General features: G+C 48.4%; 1 protein-coding gene across 3 annotated transcripts in view; it reads right to left on the bottom strand.

The window, feature by feature from the left end:
• The window catches only part of SLX9 (SLX9 ribosome biogenesis factor), a 64020-nt gene that overhangs the window by 26489 nt on the left and 16680 nt on the right, over positions 1-20851 (bottom strand). For all 3 annotated transcript variants that reach the window (XM_064279563.1, XM_023541029.2, XM_010601298.3), the window contains one exon: positions 4741-4849. In XM_064279563.1, the coding sequence (XP_064135633.1) occupies positions 4741-4849 (109 nt within the window). The remainder of the gene's footprint in view (positions 1-4740; positions 4850-20851) is intronic.

The raw sequence follows: 20851 nt of genomic DNA, 5'->3' as shown, positions 1-20851 counted from the left end.
ACACTCAGCCACCCCCCTACCCGCCTGGGCCTGCAGGGGTGAGCACACACGTGACAGGAGCCTTCAGCGGGCATCCCCATTGGGCTCCTCACGCCAGCACGTGGCCAGGGATCTGGAAAGCAGCTATATTTCCTAATCAGCCCAGCACACAACTAGCTGCGGTTGGTAAGGACAGCCACCCCTGCCTGGGAAGTGACACATCTGCTAATCTGGGCAGAGAGGCAACCCACAGGCAAGTGACACTGCCTTCCGCACGACCTGCGCCACTCCAGCTGCCACCCAGACACAGGCCCGCAGGGGCCACAGGCTCATTCTCCTAACAGCCAGACCCGGGGCACCAGGTCAATCAGGGGTCCAGTCTGACAAATCCAAAAACAACGGCTGAAAACAGAAGAACACAGCAGCGGCGCTGTACAAACACCCCGAGGATTGGGGCCTCCTCCACCTGCAGAGGGGAGTCTTAGGCTCCGGCCTGTGCTCCCTTGACCAGACGGGCCTGTCAACACACCTGGGCTGCACACCTGAGGGTCACATGCAGCACCTGGGGAGGCTGGGCACCTATCTGTGCTCTGGCCCCTCAACCACGCTGGGCCTTCATCCCACAGGGGGCAGGAGGGGAGGCCAGCTCCGGCCTCCACCCCACTGGCTCTGTGTTAGCCCAAGGCTTTCCTGGAGAGGGGGTAGCCACACACCAGACTCCTGGCCAAGAGTCACAGCCCAGGGCATAGAAGCCAGAGGCCGTACCAGAGATGGTGGGCGGGATGCAAGAGGGAGAGAACAGGGGCACAAAGTGATGAGGATGGTGTGCAGGTGGGGGGTCTGAACCATGGAGAGTGCTGTGCTCCACCAGGGCCAGCTGAGAGGAGTCTCGAGGATCCCCACAGGGACCAGGGTGGCTGAAGCCGCGCTCTGCACCGAACTCCACAGGGCACGCTTGAGGCAGGAGGTCCCCAACAGAGGGGTCATCCTCCCTCTTCCGTCACACCTGAAAACCAAGCCCTTCACCCTCAGAGCTGAAACAGCTCCAGTCCCTGGTCACCCTTCTGGACACCCAGACATCCACACATCAGTGAACCACCGACACGGCTCTCCAGTGCAGGGTCTGTCTGAGAGAGGATGCAGGGTGGGTGGAGGGGTGGAGCGGACCCTTACTTTTTAAGGTTTTTACATACAACTAAGAGTAAGTTTAAAAAATAAATCATCTGGATAGGACCCTTAGGGGGCAGTGAGTGTACATCAGTGGGGGAGGAACAATTTAGAAAAGGAGGGTGACAATGGCTGCACAACTTGAAGAATGTGATCAATGTCACTGAATTGTACATGCAGAAACTGTCAAACTGATGTATGTTTTGTGTGTATATTCTCAACAACAAATGAATTTATTTAAAAAAAAAAAAATTACCAAAGGACTCAATCCATTGTGACCTTCAAATTCTTCACTGACTGTTGACTTAATCTTGTGAAGAAGCCCTTCTGGGCTAACTTCCACAACTTCTGTCTGAATTTTGAAAGCACCTTTTGGATGTTCAAGACGTTGGGTTGCCTGCCTGCACCGAAGGGAGGACGGGTAGGCTCGGGGCTGGGCTCGCTAACAGGGTCTGCACGGGCGAGGGCAGGAGATCTTCTCCAGGAGAAGCTGATGCAGATGGAGGAAGCAGGGCAGTTTGGCTCGAGGTCCAGGTGCTGGGGTGGGCAATGCTGCCTCCATGCAATGGCTGGGCTTATGCAGCAGGCTGGATGGCACATCACACACGTGCAAAACAGACACAGGGCTGACACAGGCTGGCACGTTATGCTGGGAGGCACTGTCTTCAAGCCCAGCCAGGGTCATCCTCCTCCACCTGGTCCCAAGGTGAGCAGAACCCTGGGTGGTACCCTGGGCAGTGCCCAATGGAGCACAGCTCAGGTGGATCATGGTAACATCCAACCATGTCCTTCTAGGAGAATGCAGACTCCTCTCCAGCAACATACAACCCCCTGCCCATCATCTCCTCACCCTTCACGAGAGGAGCAGCAGGGACCAGCAACTGCTAAACAAGGGTGTGCCTGGATCTTTCTAGAACTGCAGCTCAGCCTCACAGCACCTATGAGTAGGTCTCTCGTCATTTTATGGACAAAGGGACCGAGGTTCAGAGCACCCACAGTCACATAGCAGTGGGCCATAGAATTAGACCTGAGACACCTCCAAAGAGCTGAACGGTACCATTACCAGCCCCGTAGCCAGGTTAGCCTCATCCAGCAGGATGTGGTCCAGGCTGCTCCTAAAATACTGGCTGAGCATGCACTACACCCAAGCCCCATTTTAGACATTTCCATCAGTTAGCTGATTTTAACCTCAGTGCTCATGAGGGCAGTACCACATTGCCTCCCTTTCACAAAGTCAGCTGCCCAGGACCCAGGCCATGGTGAAGCCGCTCCCCTTCACGTGCTTTCCCAGATTAAAGGGTGTTCACTGTCCTGCCCCAGTTTCCTTCCGCAGGCTAGTGAAGGACACTCCTCTCTGAGTTTACTCCCTGGGAAGCGCTCTCGGCACCCTTTCCATCAGCACCCAGACTGGATGTGACACTTCAGGTTCCAGCTGTGGTGGCCTGGGGATCTCCTAGAACACCCAGACTCTCGACACCAAGAATTCTGCAATTAAGAGACTCCAGTGAGAACAAATTCCTGGACCCCTATCACAGGCCAGTCCCCACGCAGTCAGGTGCTACCACTGCGTGGGTGCTCGCCTGAGCGGCAGCAGCTAAAACAAACCTGACCTAGGGAGGACTAATTGTCCAAGCCCCTGAACACGGAGATGACCCATCCTGTGATCGTCCACAGACCTGCACACGCAGACTACCCATCCTGTGATCTTCCAGAGACCCTAGCACACAGACGAACCCTCCTGCGATCCTCCAGAGACCTGAGCACACGAACGACCCATCCTGCGATCTTCCAGAGACCTAAGCACACTAACGACCCATCCTGTGATCTTCCAAAGACCTGAACACACAGACTACCCATCCTGTGATCTTCCAGAGACCTGAGCACCCGTGCTCCGATCGTCCACAGCCCTGAACACACAGACCACCCGTCCTGTGATCGTCCACAGCCCTGAACACACAGACCACACATCCAGTCATTGTCCACAGCCCTGAACACAAACCACCCATCCCGTGATCGTCCACAGCCCCGAACACACAGACCACCTGTCCTGTGATCGTCCACAGCCCTGAACACACAGACCACCCATCCTGTGATCTTCCAGAGACCTGAACTCACAGACCACCTGTCCTGTGATCGTCCACAGCCCTGAAGACAGAGATGACAGGCTGAGGACAGTGCTTACCACTCTCTGGCAGAATAATTTACTCAGATTTATGGTAACTTAAAAAAAACCGTGGAAGAGTAAGTAAGTGACTATGCAGAAAACTGTTCAATTGTGCTTGTAACCAAAGAAACGGGACTTTCTGAGGCCACTGTCTTGAGGCGTGAGTTTGCCCAGCTGCCGCTGAGGGCAGAGTGGCTCGCCCCCGGGTCCCTGAGAGCAGGCAGGTCTCTGCAGCACAGCCAGGGGAGCGTGCAGCGAGACTCAGCAGAGAGCAGCCAAACCCTGGCTGCCTGCTGGGCACCTGTCTTAGGGAACCGTCTACGGGAGGAATCCAATGCACAAAGAATGCAAATACATCTTCCCAGTGAAATAGTAAGAATTCAAAGCGATGATGCAGACAACGTAACCCGAAAGAGAATGCCTGACAGAAAATCAAGCCCGGGAAAACAATTATAACTTACAGCTCTAAGAGCTGCTTACGAAACATAGATGGAAACCTGGAAGAACTGTAGTAAAAACCTGGAAGCTGCTTAATTATCCAACCAGAAAGAGAATCATGTGCGTCAGTTCAACAGAGGATCATACAGCTGCCAAGAGTGAATGCTAAAACCCCAAGGCCTTCTGACGGTAAAGACCAGGATGCAGAGAAGGATGACAGCTATGTACGAAGACACAGGGGGTTACAGAGGTAACAGAGACCACCTGGCCCTGCGGGGACATGGGGACTAAGAGCTTTTTACAGTTATATACTGTCACTGCCTTTAAATGTTTAATTTTAGACGTGCATTTATAATCTGCTTCCCACCAGAAAGCGGTGGGTGGGTGCTGCACTCCACCTCCAAGGCCCCCAGTTCCAAGAGGAAAGCTTGGGTTAAGGTGTCAGTTGGAGCAGAGAAACATATTAAATTAGCAAAATCCAAAACGCGGGACATGCAAAACGACCTGGTTCCACATCATGAAAAACATCAGGGAAAAAAAAGTGCTGTGTAGCCCTTATGTACACCCTGATTGTTACAGGGAAACACTGATGAGACCATCATGAACTTGTGCGCTTGGACCTTTACTTGATTGATACTAAGGAACTGCTGTCAACTCGCTTAGATGTGGTAACTGTATTGTAGTCACGTCTGTGTTTATTTTGTTAAGAGCCTGTAGAGACACATACTACAGGTTTTATGAGTGAAACACTATGAAGTCTGGTATTGGCTTCCAAAGAACCCAGTATGTGTGTGTTGAAGGCAGGTGATGGGTATGTGAAGTTTCTTTATGCTATTCTTTTTATTTTAGTATATGCTTAAAATTTCCCACAATAAAAAAGCTTTACAGGTTAACTTGAACTCTGCTGAGGCCCATGCACGCTGGTAATCCCAAACCCAGGCCACCATCAGCATTCTCAACACCTCACCCCGTCACCTCCCCTTCCCTCTCACCTCTCTTGAGGGAAGTGACGCTCCTTGTGACCAGGTCCAGCTTCTGCACCAAGGTGCTGAGGTCTATCTTGGTCCTGGCAAAGACGTTAGTGTCCACGGATGCCCAATCCTAATACCCCAACAAAAAGGAAAGAAAAGAGCAGACATCAGACTGGTTCAGCAATTTCAGACTCAAATAGGAGACAGCCACAACACAGGGGGAGCCCCTCCAAGAGCACCCTAGGACCAGGGCCCTGTAGATGTACCGGACTCAACCGCTCGGCTTCCCTACAACAGGTACCCTGGGGACACACCGCTCACCTCCCAGAGCCGAGGCCTCCCTCAGGCCCAGAGCTGTGGGACATCACTACCTTCTCCCACCTCAAACCGCCAGGTGGGCTTGGCTCCTAGTGTCTGGTGACTGCTTAGACCACAGTCACGGCCTGAACAGATTATAAATACACCTCAACACTTACAAACACCTGTGACAGGAACCAAGTTTCCTTCCCAAGCTCTCTCGCTTCTTTATTCTTTCTATATCACTCTCCGATTTTCAGAACCATTGTTCCATCTCAACAGTCTCTTTCCAGCTCATATTCATCCCTACATCAGGACTTCAAAGACCTCCAGGTCTACTATGTCGACGTGCCAGCTGTGACCCAGAGCCCCTCCGTTCCCCATGCCCCATCCAGCTTGTTTGAGGTCTGCGCTTGGATGCTTTCTCTTGCACGACCTTCTAGCGGCCTTGGAAGCAAACACAGCATCAATCAGAGGAGCGGTTACAGACTGACAGGATAGAGTTGGGCAGATACCAGCCAGATGGCCTGGGTTGGAGTTCTGCTCCCCACACCCTGCAACCAGAGGCCCCGCCCAGAGCATCTGGTAGGGGGAGAGAAAGTCAATAGACAAGAAAAGTCAGGGGGAGACAAGCACCCCTAAGACAATAGCTTTGTGGATGAGAAGCAGCATAAAGCCAATTCCCAGAAGGCAGAGCTCAATCATGTCCTTGTATTTCCACTTCTCCATCATCTCTGACACCAGCCACCCACCTGACACTCTCCCCCGCTGACCCTAGCCACCTGTGGCTAGGTCAGACCTCATAAGTTAAGAGGACAGCATCATCCATAAAACCCATTCCATTGAGTCAGTTCTGACTCATAGAGACCCTCCAGGACAGAGTAGAACTGCCTCACAAAGTTTCCAAGGAGCACCTGGTGGATTCAAACTGCCAACCCTTTGGTTAGTAGCCGTAGCACTTAACCTGTACACCACCAGGGTTTGCAACAGCATCACAAGAGTTTGTTAATGCGCTTGAACAGCTCACAGAACTCACAGGAGAGATTATACTTGTAACTACAGGTTTTACTGTACTAAAAGCCTATAAATCAGGATCATCATAAGGCGGAGTATGATGTATGGGCGGGGCCTGGGAAGTTCCCAGCACAGAGCCGCCGTGTTTCAGAGCACACCACCCTCCCTTTGCTGACCGGGAAGTTCTCTGAGCCTCCGTGTACCAGGCTTTTATCAGCCAGTCCTACATTACAGGCTAAATCCTACTTCCTGAGGGGTGTTGATATCAGCCTCCCAGCTGAGTCTTTTCTGGTCTGGCCGGTCCCGACTCACCACCACAAATCCTCAGATGTGGCCTGAAAGTCCCAGACCAAGACACCCAATTGCCCCAAAGGTTATTTCTCTGGAGATAAGGATAAAGGTCACCCTACCTGAAGTAAAACCAGGTCCTTTACCCCACGACACCACAAAGCACGAGCACAGGGAGCAGAGCAGGAGACTGGTGGGCAGTCTTTGACCAGGGGGCAGGCAAGGAAGGCATCTGTGGAGGTAGCATCTATGACAGGCTGGTGCAGGGAGCGGGGGAGCCAATAAAGACATTACAGCATTGTGGAAACGCAAGGGCTTATGGGCTCATTCACTCTGAGGTGCTGTTGGCTCTCTGAGAAACAGTCACCTGACAAGAGTAGTGGCCTCGCTCTGGCCAGATGGGGATAAGGGGGATGTGGCTAATCTCCTTCTCCCAGGGATGAATTAGTATGGTGGGTGAAGTGGAGATGCACAAGTGGGTCCTAGAAGGGCAGGGAAACTATTCCCCAGCTTCTAACTGCTCTCATGTTCCCATACCACCCGCCTCTTCCCATGGAATTTCAGGGGTCGCAGATGACACCCAAGGGAAACCTGGAGCCACTGTGTAGGGAGCTCCACCCAGTCCAGGCTGCTTGCAGGCTTAGTGCTGCTGAATACGAAGCTGTTGAGATGAGTTGTCTTTCTAGAAGTGAGAAAAGAAAGCTGAAGGACTATACAAGCAGAAGCCAGGGGAGTCTCCCACAAGCCGGCCAATACCTCTGTTTAATGAGAGGGCTTCACAGCTGCTCTTGGCATGGAATGCTAAAAGCATGAGAACTGTGTTCCAAGGTGCTTATAAGGCATCACGACACTCTGGGTAAAGGCTACAGACATCTGGCTTTATGATCCATCACCACATCTGACGGTCATGATACTACTGTTCTGCCTGGATGGCAATGGAGGCTTCCACGCACCAGGGCCCTCCTCAATGGCAACCCCTTGCCTCCCTTGTTGTCTCCTGGCAAGACAGTGGGAGAAACCCCACTGTAAAGTCTTGCTTTGCTATGGAAATAACAAGGTGGTGTCAGTACTTCCTACCAGTAGAGGCCACGACAGACAGAAACCTGGCAACAGGAATCCACACTTGGAAGACTAGAAGACAAAGAAAGGAGTGGGATCACCCCACAAAACGATATAGTTTTGGTTACTGAAACTGGGGGATTCAAGAGTTACTAAGCAGTTCCCCAACCACAATCAGAGCCTCCAACAATGGGGGCGGTGATGGTAGGGGGGCTCCAGCAAGTTAGGTCTCTGGTGCTGAAAACACCCATTAACACCTACGGCAAAACAAGAGTTAACACTACAGAGAAAGGAAAAAGAATAAAAAGCCATTTAAGATGGCCTTTGTTGACAAATATTGTACAAGACCACTATTATAAAAACTCGAGACATAGTTTAAACAGAGAAGAGAATATTCTTTGACGGGTATGAGAGGGGGGAGAGAGGGAGAGAGGTTTTCACTAATTAGATAGTAAATAACTATTTTAGGTGAAGGGAAAGACAGCACACAATACATGAGAGGTCTGCACAACTGGACTAAACCAAAAGAGAAGTTTCCTGAATAAACAACGTTTCAAAGGCCAGTGCAGCAGAGATGGAGGTTTCAGGACCACAGTTTCAGGGGACATCTAAGTCAATTGGCATAATAATATCTATTAAGCAAACATTCCGCATCCCACTTTGGAGAGTGGCGTCTGGGGTCTTAAACGCTAGCAAGCAGCCATCTAAGATGTATCAATTGGTCTCAACCCACCTGGATCATCAAAGGAGAATGAGGAACACCAAGGACACAGGGCAATTATGAGCCCAAGAGACAGAAAGGGCCACATAAAGCAGAGACTACATCATCCTGAGACCAGAAGAACTAGATGATGCCCGGCTACAACCGATGACTGCCCTGACAGGGAGCACAAGAGAGAACCCCTGAGGGAGCAGAAGAGCAGTGGGGTGCAGACCTCAAATTCTCATAAAAAGACCAGACTTAATGGTCCGACTGAGCCTAGAATGACCTCGGGGGGTCATGGTCCCCAGACCTTCTGTTAGCCCAAGACAGGAACCATTCCCAAAGCCAACTCTTCAGACAGGGATTGGACTGGACTATGGGACAGAAAATGATACTAGTAAAGAATGAGCTTTTTGGAATCAAGTAGACACATGAGACTATGTTGGCATCTCCTGTCTGAAGGGGAGATGAGAGGCTAGAGGGGGTCAGAAGCTGGGGAATGGACATGAAGAGAGAGAGTGGAGGTAAGGAGTGTGCTGCCTCATTAGGGGGACAGCAATTAGGAGTATATAGCAAGCTATTTATAGATTTTTATATGAGAGTCTGACTTGATTTGTAAACGTTCACTTAAAGCACAATAAAAAAAAAAAAAAAAAAAAGACTGCCTTTGTTGAGTGGCCTTAAAGAGACCTTGGAGGCCCTCTCCAGAATGTTCTGATAGCTGCCCCACCAAGATAACCCAATAGCAACGTAGTGTCACAGCTGCAATACCTAGTAAGGAGGGGATGAAGAAGGTAAAATGGGAGGGGTCTTCCCCATATTGCCCAGCAAGCGGGTAGAAGCCATGCTGCTCGCACTTGATATGGAGGCAGCATGGTTCCACAAATGACTGATGATACATGCAAGCGTGGTGGCACCTCTAGCCTCAAAGACTGACCAACAGAAGAGGAGCAACATGGAAAAGGCTGGTCAAGAGGGGTGTCTGCCCTGTGCAGCTGCAGCTTGGAGAAGCTCAGGGCCTGTTCAAACCAGCCTGCCCTGACCCACCTGGCTCTCTGCTCCCTTGCCCCAGAAAGCTTATAGCCAAATCTCAACAGTCAGCCCCCAGGCGCTATGGTGTGTGGTGGACCACATGGTGTTGGCCCTATGACTGACATGGGTTCTGCTCCCTGTCCCACTCATAGGCCTAGAGAGGGTTGGGAGGGCCCTGCCAACTTCTGCCCAGACCTCTTGACTTTCAGAAATAAACAATACTAAAATCTAAACTGATGTTCCTCTTGCCACTAGAGAGGGAGAGGGGGAGGGCCTAAGATCTTATGCAAAACTAAAGTTCAATAGGGAAAATGAAAAAAAATTACATTTCTTGGGTTTTTAGGTAGCAGGAGACAGGTGACCTTGAACTTTGTAACACCACGATGAAGAATAACAAATAGATGATGCTTTCTGTATTTCTGGGTCTCGGGTCACTACCACCCACACCCTTGCCCAAATCTGACTATGGATGAGTCCCTTTGGGGCCCTGACAAGTCCCTATTGTATGCATTAATGACGTTAATATATTAATGTACACCTTTGTAAGCTTTTGCTTTCAAGGATTGATGGGAACTGCTACAGTTAGGGCCACTCTAGTGGGGCACATGAAACCTGTGACATGACCCAGCCATTTGATCTGGCCACTGAAAAGTCTTGGCTGACACCTAAAGCAAGCCCCCTATGGGGATAAGACATGGATAAAAATCAGTTCTGCTCCTGATAAGCTTTTGTTATTCATGTGGATGGTCACCAGAAAGGCCCCCATTCCGAGAGGGGAAAACAAGTTACAATGATCAACTGAAAAGAGGCCAAAGTCTCCTCTGCTCCGGAGCACAAGGAAGGGTGGCTGGTAGGGATTCAGACACCATCTTAGACTGAACCTGCATACATGGACTGACGCTGTCATCAGAAAATGCCAGAACAGCATAAAAAAGGCTGTCCTGCCTATGAGACCCTAGCAAAGGCTAGAAACCTGACCAGGGACAGATTCTCAAGCTAACGAGCCTGAATGTTCTCAGCAGGCAAATCATACCAGAGTCTCTATGCTGAGGTTTCCACTGAATCTCGATCCACTGAATCTCGAATGGGCTCTTTATACTCCAATCATCCCCAAGCCCTAGACGTGACTGAGCACTTCAATAGACAATCAAAGCCCAAGCCAAGCCCATTGCCGCTGAGTCAATTCCAACTCAAAGCGACCCTGAAGGACAGAGTAGAACTGCCCCGCAGGATTTCCAAGGAGTGGCTGGTGGATTCAAACTGCTAACGTTTTGGTTAGCGGCAGTAGCTCTTAACCACTCTGCTACTAGGGCTCCAGACAATCAAAGGACAGGCTTAATGGCTGATGGGAGGAGACAAGATGGCCCCAGCCTGACTGACACATCCACAGGCAAGCAGTCTGGCGTTTAGATGAAGCAATTCCCGGCAGGGGTGTTTCTCATCTGCATCCTACATTTATCAGACTAAAGCGGCAGCAGCAGACTTCCTCCTCTAACTCCACCAGGGGGAGAGAGAATCCTTATCAGCCTCCACAGCCCAAGGCTGATTCCCCTGAGGCCAGGTCAGACGTGACTCCACCCTCCAACCCTTTTACCAATTCTGACACCAGCTGTCCCTCCGTTGGCACTCTCTACTTCTCGGTTGCAATGGCCACACAGAACTCACAGTCCATACACACAGTTACAGGGTTTATTAGGGAAGTAACAGGTTACAACTCAGGTTCAGAAATGCTAAGGATACAATTCTTCCATCAGGACAGCCTCTTCTCAGCCATGCCTGCAGGTATACCTCTCTCTGGCCCCTTGGCCTCTGCCCTGCTCTGGGAAGTGTTACAAAGCTCTTTTAGCTCTGCCACTAAGTGCCCAGAGGCACCCCACTCCACCAGTAAGCCTCGGTCCAAAGACGCTCAGCTCTAGCTCTGTGGGTCACTAAACCTAGCTCCACCAAGTGGCCGGAGGCATCTTACTCCGCCGCAAGCCTCCTACGCAAGCCTCCTACGCAGGGATGTTCCGAGGGCCAGGAAGCCCACCGCGTCACCTCGCGCCAGTCTCCTAGTTCTGCTGCTGCAGCTTTCTGCCATCTCTCAGGTGTTACAGCTCTTTGTCTCCTGGGTCCAGGAGGCTCCCAGTGCAGGGACCCTGGATCCAAAGGACACGCTCCACTCCTGGCTCTTCTGCCTTGATGGTTTTGAGGTCCCCCTATCTGTTTGGGGATTGGTTCTTTTAAGGCTAGCAGGATGGCAAAATGGACCAGTCCCCTCACTGGGATTCCATAGGCTTTATTTGCACGGTCCCACTCCATAAGGGTGCCACGTACTTTACTTGCATAATTAGCAAGCTGCCCGATCCCCTTGGTGAGCCACAAGTACCTTATTTGCATAGTCCCACCCAGTCACAAGTACCTTATTTGCATAGTCCCACCCAGTCATTTGGTGGGAGTTACAAAGCTCATGGCTAGAAGGGCCATATTAAGTAATTCACTGCACTAAAGACTATTGTATGAAAATGTTGTTCTTTTGTTCCTTCTGCATACAACCACTTCTGACAAAAGATATGGATGAAAATCGGAGATAAATTAAAGATAATATAAGGTTTTGATTACTGAACAGGATACAACACTATCAGGAAAACAGATCTGAACTCTGATACCCAGGGAAACATGGGGGAGAGGGAAACATTAATGACCTGTTTTTTCAAAAATGTTCCTGAAAGCTTTCCTCCTCTCCCTGGTGAAAAACTCCCAATTCTGCCTTTCCAGTGAATTTGGACTGCTGAAGCAATAAAACAGAAAAGACCTCGGGCTCCTGCACTGTCCACACAGAGCACCTCCAAACATCCTCCACACTCTTGATGCTGATAGCCGACGGCCTCAGGCAGTCCCTCTGAAATAAGGAATAAACTGCACTGGTCCTGAACTAAAAACCCCAGGGCAGGAGGTCCCGGGATGGAGGGCTACATTATGAGCTCTGTTCCCAATTAACTGATTACTGTATGTCCTGTTGGGGTGCCCTAACACTGTAAACCTTGTTTTCAGGTGTCCACATATGCTCTCTGACGTTGTACTTACGTGTGTACCCTGATTATGACACTACCTCAGCCCCTGCCTCACAAGGGTCATTTGGACAGGAAACATGGCACTGCCACACACGTTGGGCAATACTGAACTTGGAGCAGGTGAGGAGGACCAGGCAGTTGCCTGATTAGGCTATACCCACGAAATCCCCATCTCAGTTTACCCAACTGCTTTCTCCCCCCTCAGCACGCTCCCCAGGGGTGGTTTGATATGGTGAAGGGGATGACAGAACTCAGGGGCACTGGGTTCCTCTGGTCACCTCTGGGACCCCAGACCTCTTGGTGTAGATGGATGACATCACAGGCTGCAGTAAGTATGTTCAGGATGTAACTTCTGTGCCCGTTAGAAACTCGGAGTCAAGAAGGTGTGGGTCGCCCCCCAGCAGCGGCTGCCTCAGGACTAGGGCAGCCAGCCTGGGCGGCTATACCCGGACAGTCCTCTCCTCAAGCCACAGGACAAGAACATCTCCACTCAGAGGGACTAAGCGGGGGAGGGGGGACTGTTGATATTGTCTCTTTCCAGAAAGGGCCACATAAACCAGAGACTCCATCAGCCGGAGACCAGAAGAATTAGATGTTACCTGGCTACCACCAACGACTGCCCTGACAGGGAACACAATACAGAGTCCCTGATATAGCAGGAGAAAAGTGGGGTGCAGAACTCAAATTCTAGTAAAAAGACCAGACTCAATGGTCTGAGACTGGAGGAACCCTGGATGACATGGCCCCTAGACTCTCTGCTAACCCAGAGCTAAAATAATTCCAGAAACCAACTCTTCAGACAAAGATTAGACTGGATTACAAGACATAAAATGATACTCCTGAGGAGTATGCTTCTTAGTTCAAATAGATAAATGAGACTAAACGGACAGCTCCTGCCTGGAGGCAAGATGAGAAAGCAGAAATGGACAGAGGCTGGTTAAATGGACACAGGAAATTCGAGGTGGAAAGGAGGAGCGTGCTGTCACATTATAGAGAAAGCAACTAGGGTTACATAACAATGTGTGTATAAATTTTTGTATGAGAAACCAACTTGAGCTGTAAACTTTCACTTAAAGCACAATTTAAAAAAAAAAATTAAAAGAGGGGATGAAAGAAGCACCAAAACAAGGACAATGAAAAGTAGAACCAGGAAGCTGCCATACATGTGATATATGTAGCTCTGGTGAGTAGTGGTTAAGCGCTACAGCTGCTAACCAAATGGTCGGCAGTTCGAATCCACCAGGTGCTCCCTGGAAACTCTACGGAGCAGTTCTACTCTGTCCTATAGGGTCGCTATGGGTCGGAATCGACTCGATGGCAGTGGGTTTGGTGTTTGGTTTTGAGTTTCCTAGAGGCCAAGGTGAAAAGGAAAAGCTGATCAGCCACAAGCAAGGGTATGGACCCCGAGCCAGCCTGCCTGAATTTACAACTGGCCCGGCCACTCACTTACCAAGTTACCTCCTCTCTGCCCTTGGTATCACTGTCTGTAAAAGGGAGACAGAAATATCTGCGTCATGGGGCTCCTGGATGACTGAATGTGGAAAGCACATACAGCGCACAGCACAGGCCCTGGTGCACAGCAGACACCAAATGAATGTCAGCAATTGTCGGTACTTGAGTCTGACCCAACTCTCTCACGGGAAGTCTTTGCAAAGAGAAAAGAGCCATCTGTCAGAAGCTAACGGACTCGTCTGGGCGCCTGGTGTCCTGACTCGGCCCCAGAGCCCCCTTAGACTAGCAGGAGGCGGCACTGCGTGCCCCTGGAGCACCCCTCCCTGGATGCTTGCTCCAGGGAACTGTAGACAGACACAGAAGATAGTGCACTCGAGTGAAGCTGCCTGGCCCAGGCCGAGGAAAGCAATGCTGCTGGCCGAGCCTAGGCCCACAGCCCCAACAAGCTGGCAACAGGAGAAGGGACTCAGCCTTGGGTACATGCTGTCCATGGCAAGATCTCTTTCTCTCCTCAGATTACCTCACAGTGACGGACAGGCCCCTCATTCATGGGCCCCAGCGACACAGGCTTTTGCTAGAGCTACCAATCAGACCAACTGCTGGCTCTGTCAATAACTGAACCAAAATGATGAGCCATCTCCGACATCATTCCCGCCCATCTGTCAAACAACTGGATGCATGACCTGGTGTACTCAGGAGATACAGCAGACTCCATCACTCATAGGGAACATCTTTAAAGTACAAACGCTGCCTGTGGGGAGGCAATGTCTCTCTCTGTGGAAAACCTGTGCTGCACAGGACCAGATCTAGGGGAAGCTCCCAATAACTATTGTAACTAAACAATATGCTTTGGCTAAACGGTATGTTTTGACTCTAAGAACAGTACATCTAAACCTGAGTTGAACATTACTCTGGACACCAGCAAATTTGCAAAATATGATCGAAATTAAAAAAAAAAAAAAAAAAAAAAAACCCGTTGCTGTCGAGTTGATTCCAACTCATAGCAACCCTACAGGACGGAGTAGAACTGCCCCACAGTTTCCAAGGTGCGCCTGCTGGATTTGAACTACCAACCTTTTGGTTAGCAGCTGTAGCACTTAACCACTATGCCACCAAGTGGACACTAATTACACCAAGTCTGGATTAACCTGGTCTGGCGGTGGAGCTCTGGTGGTGCAACGGTTAAAAGTTCGGCTGCTGACCAATAGGTTGGCAGTTCAAATCCACCGCCACTCCTTGGAAACCCTATGGGGCAATTCTAGTCCATCCTGTAGGGTCATTACGAGTGGGAATCGACTCGAGAGCAACAGATTTTCAGGCAATGGTGATACCCTGCTTGATTGTGCCACAAAGAGAAGGAGTCTTTTGTACAACTTGTACCAGAACGTGTACTGTTCATATGATGTGCTACACTGGGAGAAATATGCTGTTTTTACATAAATGATTCAGCATGTTATGAATAAATGACATAAAAGCAGTTCAAATTCTCCCTAAGATTAGATAAATAAAGCCTTTTGACCTGTTCAATTGGCTTAGATTAAGCAATGACTAGGGGCAGTTGGTTGCAATCTCCCATCCAAGCAGGCCTGATCACCCTGCTGGGGACAGTCCTCCTAGGTACTGTTACTGTGGGTCATCAATTCCGACTTATAGCAACCCTATATGACAGGGTAAAACTGCCCCACGGTGATTCCTAGGCTGTAACCTTTACAAGAGCAGATTGCCAGGTCTTTTCTCCCACGGAACTGCTGCTGTATTCAAACCGCCAAGCTCTCGGTTAGCACCCAAGCACTTAATCACTGTGCCACCAGGACTCTTGTCCTACTAAACCCGTAACCTGTTGCCATCGAGTTGATTCCGACTCATAGCGACCTGTCCTACTAGTAACCCTCATTAAATGCCATCTAAAAACACTAAGCGCCAAAGGTTCCTAGACGTAACATCCACCAGAATTGTACACCATGCTATGGACGTGTGGTTCAGTGTCTGAAATGGGCAATGGACATACCAGGATTTGTGAGCACTTTACTTTTTTTTTCCTGGTGCCTCGATGGGGGGTAGGGGCCTGTTGGAGGACATTCTGCCTCTACGTTTCCCACCTGAGCGGCCTAAGCAAAGGCCCAGGAGGATAAGGCGGCTAGGAACTAGGTTTCTATCTCTTCTCCTCATAGGAGAAGCCTTCCTCTCTGTTCTGGGCACAAAGCAACATTTTCTGCCTTGCTCAAGTGTGGGCACCATATAGCACCTGGCCAACCCACTTCTGTATCTGTTCCCGGAGTGGTAAGGAACAGGGTCTCCCTCGACTGCAGCACAAGAGGGGTCAGCATGGAACATCAGCCTTGAACCATCTGCAAAGGGGGACTCACTGGCCATGGGAGACCAGTGCACACAACTGACTCTGAGTCCCTTCTCTATGTGAGTAAAGTGCCATCCAATGCACTGTCAGAGCTTGTGGTTTGTGTCTTTTGTTGGCGACCCTGAACCCTGGTATGACAGGAACCTCATGCACTGCTGGTGCGCTTGTAAAATGGTGTGGCCTCTTTGGAAAGCAGTGTGGAAGTTCCTCAGAAAGTTAAACACAGAACCACCATATGACACAGCAATTTTACTCCATACATCTACAGAAAAATGTGTACTTGAATGTTCATTGCAGCATTATTCATGACAGCCAAAAAGTGGCAACAACCCATGTGCCCATCACTGGAGGAATAGATAAAATATGTCCAGCCATACAATGGAATATCATTCAGCTGTAAAAAGGGATAAAGTACTGATATGTGCTACCTGTCCTTTTCTATTTTTTATTACTGCCATTCTAATGATATTAAGGTGGCATCTCATTGCGGTTTTGCTTTGCATCTCCATAATGGCTAATGGGAGTCTGTGGGTGGTACAAACAGTTAAGCCTCTCAATTACTAGCTAAAAGGTTTGTGGTTGGAACCTTGAACCCACCATGAAGCACCTTGGAAGACAAGCCTGATAATCCGCTTCTGAAAGGTCACAGCTTTGAAAACTCTACATGTGGGGTCTCCTTGAGTCAGAATCAAATCAACAGCAACTAACAACAACAATGGCTAATAGGAGTGCCTGAGTGGAGCACTGGTTAGGTGCTGGGGGTTAAGCACTGGACCACTAGCTGAAGAAATGGCACTTTGAACCCACCCAGTGCCACTAGATGGCAACTAACAACTGATAAGCGATATAAAATCAAAAGAGATGTCTGACCTAAAAGTAAAATGGCTGAACTAATACTAAGGCTGAATTAATGAAAGATGACTTCACAGAATGCAGAAATTATTGTACAATATCATACTCAAGTAAAATTTTCCTGAAGATAATTCCAAAAACATCGCAGTGGTATGTGGACAGAGAACGGCCAGAAATTCAAGCAAGATTCAGAGGAGTATGTAGAACGAGGGACATCACTGCTGATGTCCGATGGATCTTGGCTAAAAGCATAAGATACCAGATGTTTAACTGCATTTTACTGACTATGCAAAGACATTTGACAGTGTGGATCATAACAAATTATAGATAACATTGCAAAGAACAGGAATTCCAGAACACGTAACTGTGCTCACGCGGAGCCTATAGGTAGACCACGAGGCAGTCATTCAAATGGAACAAGGGGATACTGTGTGGTTTAAAATCAGAAAGGTGTGCATCAGGGTTGTATCCTCTCACCATACTATTCAATCTCTATGCTGAGCAAATACTCCAAGAAGCTGGACTACATGAAGAAGAACACGGCATCAGGATCAGAGGAAGCCTCATTAACAACGTGTGAAACGCAGATGACACACCTTTCTTGCTGAAAGTGAAGAGGACCTGAAGCACCTACCGATGAAAAACAAAGACTACAGCCTTCGGGATGGATTACATTTAAACAAAAATGGATTATACCTCAACATAAAGAAAACAAAAATCCTCACAACTGGACCAATAAGCAACATCACGATAAACAGAGAAAAGACCAAAGTTGTCAAGGATTTCATTTTACTTGGATCCACAATTAACGCCCGTGGAAGCAGCAATAAAGAAATCAAACAACATATTGCATTGGGTAAATACACTTTAAAGTGTTAAAAAGCAAAACTGTCACTCTGAGGACTAAGGTCTGCCTAACCCAAGCCATGGTATTGTCAATCCCCTCATACGCATGTGAAAGCTGGACAACGAATAAGGAAGACTGAAGAAAATTTATGTCTTTGAATTACGGTATTGGTGAAGAATACTGAATATACCATGGACTGCCAGAAGAATGAACAAATCCGTCTTGGAAAAACTAGACCCAGAATGCTTCTTAGAAGTGAGGGTGGCGATACTTCGTCTTATGTACCTTGGACATGTTATCAGGAGGGACCAGTCCCTAGAGAAGGACATCATGCTTGGTAAAGGAGAGGGTGGGCAAAAAAGAGGGAGACCCTCAACAAGATGGATTGACACACTGGCTGCAACAATGGGCTGCAACATAGCAACAACTGTGAGAATAGTACAGGATCAGGCAGTGCTTCAATTTGTTGTACACAGGGTTGCCATGAGTTGGAACCATCTCAACAGCACCTAACAACAACAATGCTAAGGCATAATATAACCTTTCACACAGATGCAAACCCTGTTGCTTAGGAACCAACCCTATTCTTAAGGCTTTGTGGTTAGGCCAAGATATTAAATCTGTAGCCCAATCTTACCCAACTCTGTGAGATCTCCCCAGGAGATTTCATGCTCTAGGCAAGGTAATGTCTAACAAATATACCCCACAGAAGCCTTCATGCCATTGTTTTGTGATGGTCACGAGACCCCCTCTGCGATTACAAACATTTGCAATGATGTCTTTTAGCCAATCAATGTACCCCAGCTGTATTAACAACCAATTTAAAAATCATGCTTTGCTTTGCCCCCCCTTTGACTGACCTTAATCACTGTAAACCAATCAGAATGTGTTTGTAGTTCCTCATATAGCACTATAACCTATGAGTGATTTATACCCCTCCTGGGGGGGGTTGTGAGCTTCAGATCCTGAGGCTTTCACATCACCCCCCTCATTCAAATGGTATGTTGGCTTCAATAAATCTGTTTACCTTAATAGATGTGGAAAGTCTTTTCTCTACATTTGGTGTAATCAGTAGGATTTGGAGTCCTCTTTCCCTGGCAGGCCCCAAAGAGCTGAAAAACTGGAATCAGGGGCCGACACGGGCCCCTTTCTGCCCTTCCACTTTCTTGGACCACTCAGGATCTGCCTGGAGGTAAGTGTTCCTGAATTGAACCCTGAAGCATCTGGGCACAGTTCTTTTGGGATTTACTGAAGCTGTTCTTTACTTTCTCTTGCTCATTTGCACTTGTTGGAGGTTTATCTTTTTTTTTTTTTTTTTTTTTACATTTTGAAGAAATCTTGAGTGTGACAGCCCACCATCTAGTGGATGAAAGGTATAACTACCAGCACAAACTTTTTCTCTAAGGGCACATCAAGCTTAGCGCACCCTTTGGTTGCTGGCACGTACAGGTCTTTGGTAAAATGAGGAATGTTGTCTCAAAAGGCTATATCAGACCCCACTCTGGGGCCCCCACTTGTTATATGATTAAGAATTACAGCCTCAGTGCAGTTCAGTATCTTGAACGATGACATGAACTTACTGGAAAGAGCCTAGGGGATGAGTTTCCACTTTGGGGAGGTTTTGAGCTACTAAGTTAATCTTTTCACGCAGTAAACTAGAAGCTAAAGGCTTATGAATCAATTAGAACCAGTGGGAAGCCTATTTTAATTGGGTTTTAAAAGCTTCCAAGAAACAAAAACCCGTTGCCGTCGAGTCGATTCGACTCATAGCGACCCTATAGGACAGGGCAGAACTCCCCCATAGAGTTTCCAAGGAGCGCCTGGTGAATGTGAACTGCCGACCTCTTGGTCAGCAGCTGTAGCACTTAACCACTACACCACCAGGGTTTCCCCCAAGAAACAAAATAACAGCAAATTTGCCTAACTGCAGAATGTCCCGGCAAAACAAAGCAAAATAAGGAACTGCAATGCCAAAACTCTACTATCACTACAGCATCTTTCCTCTTGCTGCTCCTCCAGAAGCTGCTTCTTTATATTCATCTATACCTTCTTGTCCTGACAATACTTGGTGCAAGCTTCCTTGTTACCCCAGGAAATCCTCAGGAGTAACCAAACGAGCACCTACAGGAGAAACTAAATCAATAACTGAGATGTCTTTTAAAATTAAACAACCAAAGGCAGGACAAGGTCCTCCTGTCATGGATTGAAATGTGTCCCCCAAAAATATGTATATCAATTTGGCTAGGCCATGGTTCCCAGTATTATATGATTGTCCACCATTTTGTCACCTGATGTGATCTTCCTAGGTGTTGTAAATCCTGCCTCTACGATGTTAATGAGGGGGAATGGGCAGTGGTTATGTTAATGAGGCAGGACTCAATTTACAAGATTGGATTGGGTCTTGAGCCAATTTCGTTTGGAATATAAAAGCGAGAAGTGGGCAGGGAGACAGGGGGACCTCATACCACCAAGAAAGCAGCACCGGGAGCAGTGTGCATCCTTTAGACCTGGGGTTCCTGCATGGAGAAGCCCCTGGTCCAGGGGAGACTGATGAGAAGGACCTTCCTCCAGTGCAGACAGAGAAAGCATTTCCCTAGAGCTGATCCTCTGAATTTGGACTTGTAGCCTACTAGAGAACGAGAGAATAAATTTCTCTTTGTTAAAGCCATTCACTTGTGGTATTTCTGTTATAGCAGCACTAGATAACTAAGACATGTCCCAAAGTCATCTTAGCCTCATGATCCAAAGCAGAGCTTCATGCAATCATAAAGGAATTTCCTAGCTCTCGCAAAAATCCTCATTTAAGTCGTCGGAAATTTAAAATCTTGGCAGAAACATATGATCCCAGGCTAGCGGGCTTGTATAACCTCTTACACATGCTGTTGGGACCTGGGGATTCAGGAGGACAAATGGAAGGAACCTGAAAACCATTGTTCATTCAACCAAATATCCCTGGTTTGCCACGATAACCCAGACTAAGGAAATTCTTACAAACTTAAATGACTAGTTCCTAAAGGTGTTTCCAAGAAAGATAAATTGGGCCAAGGTTCAAGCTTGTAAACAAGAAAGAGATGAGAATGCATATAATTACAGAGACCATTTAACAAAATTATTTACGGAACACTCTGGTTTGAACTTAGAAAATATGAAAGAGCTACCATCGCCTTTAATTCTTTTTG

The sequence above is a fragment of the Loxodonta africana genome, chromosome 2, assembly GCF_030014295.1.
Source record: "Loxodonta africana isolate mLoxAfr1 chromosome 2, mLoxAfr1.hap2, whole genome shotgun sequence".
Classification (NCBI taxonomy): domain Eukaryota; kingdom Metazoa; phylum Chordata; class Mammalia; order Proboscidea; family Elephantidae; genus Loxodonta; species Loxodonta africana.
Note: the sequence above shows the minus strand (reverse complement) of the source record. Positions and strands in the feature narration are given on the sequence as shown.